The sequence below is a fragment of the Dermochelys coriacea genome, chromosome 2 (genome assembly GCF_009764565.3).
Source record: "Dermochelys coriacea isolate rDerCor1 chromosome 2, rDerCor1.pri.v4, whole genome shotgun sequence".
Lineage (NCBI taxonomy): Eukaryota > Metazoa > Chordata > Testudines > Dermochelyidae > Dermochelys > Dermochelys coriacea.
The window spans coordinates 269,835,635-269,842,142 of record NC_050069.1 but is presented as its reverse complement, the minus strand read 5'-3'; the positions used below and the strand labels follow the sequence as shown (position 1 = coordinate 269,842,142).

At 54.3% G+C, this 6,508-nt stretch overlaps 1 protein-coding gene across 5 annotated transcripts in view; it reads left to right on the top strand.

Annotated features, from left to right (window-relative positions):
- The window catches only part of LOC119850778 (fibrous sheath CABYR-binding protein-like), a 12,742-nt gene extending 7,389 nt beyond the window's left edge, over positions 1-5,353 (top strand). For all 5 annotated transcript variants that reach the window (XM_038389339.2, XM_038389337.2, XM_038389338.2 and 2 more), the window contains exons 3-4: positions 1,492-1,695; positions 2,789-5,353. In XM_038389339.2, coding sequence (XP_038245267.1) covers positions 1,492-1,695; positions 2,789-3,837 — 1,253 coding nt within the window. In that variant the 3' untranslated portion in view covers positions 3,838-5,353. The remainder of the gene's footprint in view (positions 1-1,491; positions 1,696-2,788) is intronic.
- Positions 5,354-6,508: the final 1,155 nt, after the last annotated feature.

Here is a 6,508-nt window from a genome sequence, read left to right as displayed (position 1 = left end):
ACTCTGCAGTGACAACAAGTCCTCGGGTGTATCAAGTACGGTTGAAAAGTTTCTCCCCCCACACCCAAAAACCAAAAGTGGGGGATGGGGAGGCACAAGGGAGTCTGCTTGTTTTTACATTTGAAATGTAGGTTTCCTCTGCTCTCTTTTTCCTGTGAGACTCTTTGCTCTACTGTAGAACTTGAAGGAACATGATATCAGACAAATCATGCAAGAGTCACCTGATGAAGGCTCTGATTCAGCAAAGTACTTATGCACCTGTCTAACTTTTTAAACATACTCAAGGCCATCCCTGTTAATCAAAGCACTTAAGCACATGCTTTGACTTAAGTTATACTTACCCACACTGCTTAAAGTTAAGCATGTGCTTAAGTGCTTTGCTGATTTGGTACTTAAGTTAGGCATGTGCTTAAGTACCTTGCAGAAGTGGGGCCTAATTGAGAGAGTGATTTTTTTTTTCCAGAGTGATTAAAACTCTTTGTTTTATTTGCTTTTTGTTGCCCACTATTTAACTCAAGTGCATGAGACACACTTGGGAGAGAAACCTCAGGGTTAAAGACTCTCTCTCCTCCTTCAGCGAAACATGGAGAGAGAGCTCCTAGTCCAGATGTCTGGAACTGCCACTAAAGCAGGAAAGACCAGACTGGACAGTCTCAATATGTTGAAGGTCAAACAAACAAAACCTTGGGTTTTTTGTTTGTTTAAAGAACCATTTCAGGCAGCCTTTCATGCTTTATAGAGGACGAAAAATAAATAAAAGGGGCCAACTCCAATTTTTGTTCCCTTTGCTGCTCACCTTTAAGATCAGATCAGATCACTAGCTTTTGGTGAAGGAGGGACATACAAGCACAAATTGTTAGTTTAAATGTATACTGTAAAAAATCCAGGCTGTTTTTGGGCTAGACACAGCTTATATAAAAACACAATGGAAATATCCTGTTGGACTTCATAGAAAATCCTGATCTTTCTGTAGGGTGTTTTTGGACCGTCCTGTAGCGCTGGTCAGAGAATGATCTCCCTGCTATAGAATTATAGGGCCACTCTGAAAACCTATAGAAAGGATCTAGTTCACTTAAGTTCTGTAGTTTGTTGGAGTAATTTTTACATGCCTCTGTGGGTTTCATTCCAATTCCAATGGCTGGGTTAAGCTAGACAAATTCAGATTGGAAATGACACACACATTTTTAATGGTGAGAGTAATTAACTGTTGGAAGAAATGACCAAGCGTGGTGGTGGATTCTCCATCACTAACAATTTTCAATCAAGGATGGATGTTTTTCTAAAATATCTGCTCTAAGAATCATTTTGGGGCAGTTCTGTGGTCTGTGCTATGCAGGCAGTCAGACCAGATGATCACAATGGTCCCTTTTGGCCTTGGGATCTATGAAAAGTCCTATAGGATGTTTCCCTTGGGGAACCCTAGCCTGTGATACACGAATCCTATGGCATGATGGTCTCTATCCTCTTAAGTCAATCGTCTTTCTCTTGCAGACTTGTTCTTCCCAGGTGCGTCCAAGCAATCGATCATGTCCTTCCAGCCTGCAGTCAGCCACCCCAGCATCTACATAGACACCAATGGGCAGCCCTCTTCTTTGCCTGACGTGGAAGGTTCTGCTGTGCCTCGGCTCGCAGTCCAGAGTCCAGACCCTTCTGTGATCTGTGAATACAGCCGAGGCGAGGGGCAGAGCAGTTCAGGTAGGAGAAGCTGCCAATAGCCACAGCGAAGGCCAGGCTGACTGTCCAGGGCACAGGCCTCTTTGATACCTGGGGAAAGCAGTTGCTGGTGCCTGTTAAAGGCTCAGCCAGAGAATCCTGAGCATAGGGAAAATGATCATACTAATAATGACTTTTTTGTGATGCGCTGTCTCCTGCAGATGCTGCGGTGGGGATGCTGTTGAAGGCCAAGGAGTTACATTTGTTGTTAAAAATGGTGAAATGATTGTGACTCTGAGAACCTGAGCTAAGCATGTCCATTACGTAGCCCCAGTGAAGTTACACCAGGAATGGAGTAGGGCCCCATAATCAAATCTCAGACCTCCATGCACTCCTGGAGAAACTCTTTGCAAGGATGTGTCTCCGCTGTCTGCTTCGAACAGCCCAGTGGTTAGCTTCAGGGCAAACACTTGTGCGTTCACAGTGCTCAAACTGTGGGTGACTATTCCAGTGCTCCTGCCCTCTAGTGTCCAGGCCTCCTAACACAAGAACAAGGAGACGGTCAATGAAACGAAAAGGCAGCAAATTTCAAACTGATCTTAGACAACAAACATTTTTCCTGCAGCACACAACTAGCCTGTGGAACTCACTGCCACAGGATATTGTTGAGGTCAAGAATTTACAAGATTCCAAGAGAGAGTGAGCATTTATATGGATGACCAAACTAGCCAGCATTATCCAACTTAATCCTCAAAAATAAATTGGAAGGGATGTAACAACCTTATGGTTCAGGGCTCAAGATAGCCTCAAAGTATTGGGGTTTAGGAGGAGGCTCCCGCTGTGGGGCCAGATTATCCCATATCTGCTACCGCAGGCTTCTTACACCTGCCAGCAAAGTAGCAAGTTCTGGCCACTGTCGGGAAAGGATACTGAACGTTCCTGGTGGGTCTGAGCAGCGCCCATGCAGCCCTGCCAGGGGTCTGTGTGTCTGAGACTGCTTTGAGCGGATTTTTAGTAAGAAGATCCTGGGGTGGTCCCAGGGATGTGGGGAGAGGGGACCGATGGGGAATCTAATGCATGGCGCCACAGGCGGTGAAGCTGATAGACTTACCTGCTAGCTTCTCTTCTGTTTCAGCCGAATCGGGGCCGGAGCTGCGAACTCCAGAGATGTCAGCCATGTCCCCGCCTCTGAGAAATGAGTCCCTCGTCTCCTACGCCTCCATGTCGGAGGAAGAAGAGCGGGAAGGCCAGGAGGTGGACGGGTGCCCCGGCGCCGCGATGGGCCTTCAGCCTGGCCCGGAGCCCCAGCTGTCAGCCGAGGAAAGCGCGAAGGCATCCCGGCAGGCCATGCTCATCCGCCGGTGCAATTCCCAGGGCTCCGTGAGCTCCCTCCCCGAGGATACGCTCAATCACGTGGACGCTCATGCAGACTGGGCCCACGAAGGGGTCTCCGACATCCCCTCCTTGGGCAGGGTGCTGGACGCCTCCCAGCCGGAAGAGGAGGAGGGCAGCCAGGGCCCTGAGGTGGGCTCCTTGCCCAGGGTACTGATGGGGCCCATGTGGGAGAAGCAGCAGCAGCAGGAGGAGGAGCAGCAGCCGCCACCTCAGGCGCGCTCCCCGCTGCATGGCGCGCTCACCGAGGAGTCCCTGCCCTCCTCCGCTTCGCCCCAGGAGGAGCAGCCCCCTGCCCCGGTGCCGCCGTCGCGGGGCCTGGGCTGCTCTTGGCTGCGGGAGGGCAGGAGGGAGAGCTGGAGGACTAACATCCACCGCCTGCTGGACCTGGAGGAGCAGTGGGACCAGCTGTACCACCAGGAGCTGGCCATGTGGCAGGAGGAGCGGGCCACGCAGCGCGAGGAGCGGGCGCGGGACAGGGAGCTGCAGTTCCGCCTGCTGGGCGTCCTGACGGACATCCGGGACGAGCTGCGCTACCTGCGGCAGGAGCGGGCCAGCGCGCGCCAGAGCCAGGCCCCGCCCGCCGAGCCGGGCTCCGAGGCCAGCGGGCTCTTAGACCAGCCGCCCAAAGCGGAAGTCGGCTTCCCCGGGCCGACCCTGGGCAGCGCCGGCTGGGGGGAGAGCGCCATGGCCAGCAGGAACCCCTATGGCAGCCGGGGGCGGGGGCGGCGCCGGGGGCGGCCGCGCGGCTCCGCCTCCAAACACAGACGCCTCTTCCTGACCAATAGCTAGGAGTGGCTGGGGGCTGTCAATTCCAGTGACGGACATGGTGTGTGGACAGCCCTCCCAGAGCCTGGGGGTGAGCGCACGGGGTGGGCACGCAGCGTGCGCCTGGACATGGAAGGGCAGGGGTGAGTGTGTGTGTGTGGGGGGGGGGATGTCTGCTACAGGGGCTGCATGTGTGTGCTGGAGGCGTGTGTGTGTGGCGGGGGGGAGAGAGAAGCATTTGGGAATATGCCTGGTGCGCAAACACGTCGGTGCGTGTGTGAGAACTGGGGAATCGACAATGTCAGTGTAAGTTTATGGAAGGTGTGGGTGCAGTTTGAGCATCTGCACCAGCACCTCTCCAGGGCAGGGTGGGGGAAGGCGTGTGTGTGTGTGTTTGTGGGACATGTGGGGGGAAGTATGCGAGCCTGTGGTGTGCATGTTGGTGAGAATGGTGTGTGAATGTATGGGCTGCAGGCATGACTGCAGATGTGTGTGGGGGGGTGAATGCATGTGCTTGTGAACTTGCAGTGGCAGATGTGTAAGCAATGCATGGGTGTGAGCATGTGGCACGTGTACAGGAGAGCTCTGCAGGGCTGGTGTGCAGTGGGGAAAGTGTAAGGCCGCAGTGGTGCGTGTCTGATTGCAAGTGGGTGAGCATGTACTGCATTTTGCGTGTGTAACGAGTCCAATGTGTGTGAATGAGGCAGCTGTGTGGCAGGGGGATTTGTCTGGGAATGGAGGGGTGTATGTGAGGGTGAGCAGCCCTGGGAAGCTGTGATTGGTTGGCAGGGGGCATAGGAGGGGTGATGTCCATGGCATGAGCGTGAGCATGTGTGCTTGTGAAGGTGGTATCTGAGCAGTGGGAGGGTGTTAGCGCACAGGATGTGTGTGCACACAGCTGGATGTCTGTGGCCATGTGGGAGAGCCAGCTGTGCTCAGGATGGCAACGTGAATGCAGGGGGGCATGCTGTGTGTGTGTGTGTGTGTGTGTGTGAGGGGTGTAAGTGACTGGCTTTGATTGCACCCGAGAGGTGTGTGCATAGGAGTGTGTGACTGCCCAGCAGGGCACGTTGGGGGCACAGGGACAATCAGTCAGCAGCGCACTTGTACGAGCAGGAGTGGCTGGGGATGGGAGTTGAGTGCACATGTGTGTGAGTGCTAGGGGAGGTGAATCCAAGCAGCGGTGGGAGGGTGCGTGTCTGTCATGCATTTAGGAGAGATGCTTGTGTTGGGGGGGCGTGTGCATGTGAGCCGGAGGGGGGGTTCTATTTTAAGGCAAGGCCTGGGGAGGTGGCTGTATGGAAATGCTGCACTCCTCCATCTGGGAGGTGCGTGTATGTGTGACCCAGGGCATGTGCCTGCCGGCAGGGGGCAAATGTGCAAGTGCGCTAGGCTGAGTAGGGTCGCTACTTTCTGGGTGGGAAGGGGAATTAGGAATAGTCGCTGTCCTGCGAGAACATTTTATGCAAATCATTTAATAACCTAATTTGCATATAACCATAAACTTCTGTTTTAAAAAAAAAAAAAATCCCAAACCCAAGCCTGTGTGTGGACTCAGTGCTGGTTAAAGCTGGGGGGATGGGCACTGCGCCCGTTCTTGGTTAATATTTAGTGCCACTTTAGATGCCCGTCCTCTGGCTCCGAAATGCCTCTTTGCATTGGCAGCTTCTCCCTGCAGCTCCTTCTCTCAGGCGCTCCTGGGGCAGGTTGGTCCGTGGCCGGAGGACAATGGGTGAGTGGATGGCTACCGGGGCGCTGGCTTTCCTGGCCGGAGGGCTGATGGGCAGGATGGCATGAATCCAGCCGAGGGTGAGTCATTAGCCTGATGGATCCTGCTCTGCACGTGCCTGTTCCCTTATACGATGCCCGGTGTTCCCAAATAGCTCCTGAGCAGACTGGGAACTCCATCAAGTCTTTTTCCAGGTGGGACATCTCTGAACACACTGGCTGGTGCTCACGTCATACCCTTAGCACTGGGCTCTCTCCAGCTGGCTGGCAGGCAACATGTCTCCTAGCACTGAATCCTGGAGCCAGACTGGCTGTAGGATGTAAATTGTTGGCTAGGAAGGGGCAAGGGTGACCTGACTCTGTTGCCCTCCTGTGCAGAAAAGCGTGGTGTGAGCCGCGCAGGGCAAGGACTTGCCCCTTCTGTGTTTGGTGCGATTCAGTCCCTGCCTCACTCATGGCCAGCTGATTGACCCTGCCATGACGGGCAGCTCGGTTCCTGCCTGGTCCTTGTGGGGGCAGCGTGGTAAGGATGGCTGCCAGAGCGGGTCCCAAGCTGCCCCATCAAGGAGCAGTGGGGGGGCGGTGCCAGCTGGCACAAAGGTGTTATCCTGATAGCTTCCTTGCCTTTCCTCTCTGGGGCTGGGTGCGTATGCTCCGCTTGCGGGTTGTGGGACCCCACTGCGCGGACCAGCTATGGTTGTGCCAGGTGGAGGGGTGGCCCCTGTGATCCATTTGGTGTCTGGCCAGACTTGCCGCTGTGTGTTCACACTCAGGCAGCGCTTTGGTTTTCTGTGCTCCCTCTGCTCACTACCATCACCTGGTCCCTCTGCTCACCAGGAACTGAGCCAGCCAGTCTGTGCCAAGCAACGCTCCGTGGCTCTGCCCAGAATCATGGTACCAAGTGTGCTCAGGTCTGGGCTGGATTTCCTATTTGGAGATGAGACCCGATGGGCAGCTCCATCCACTT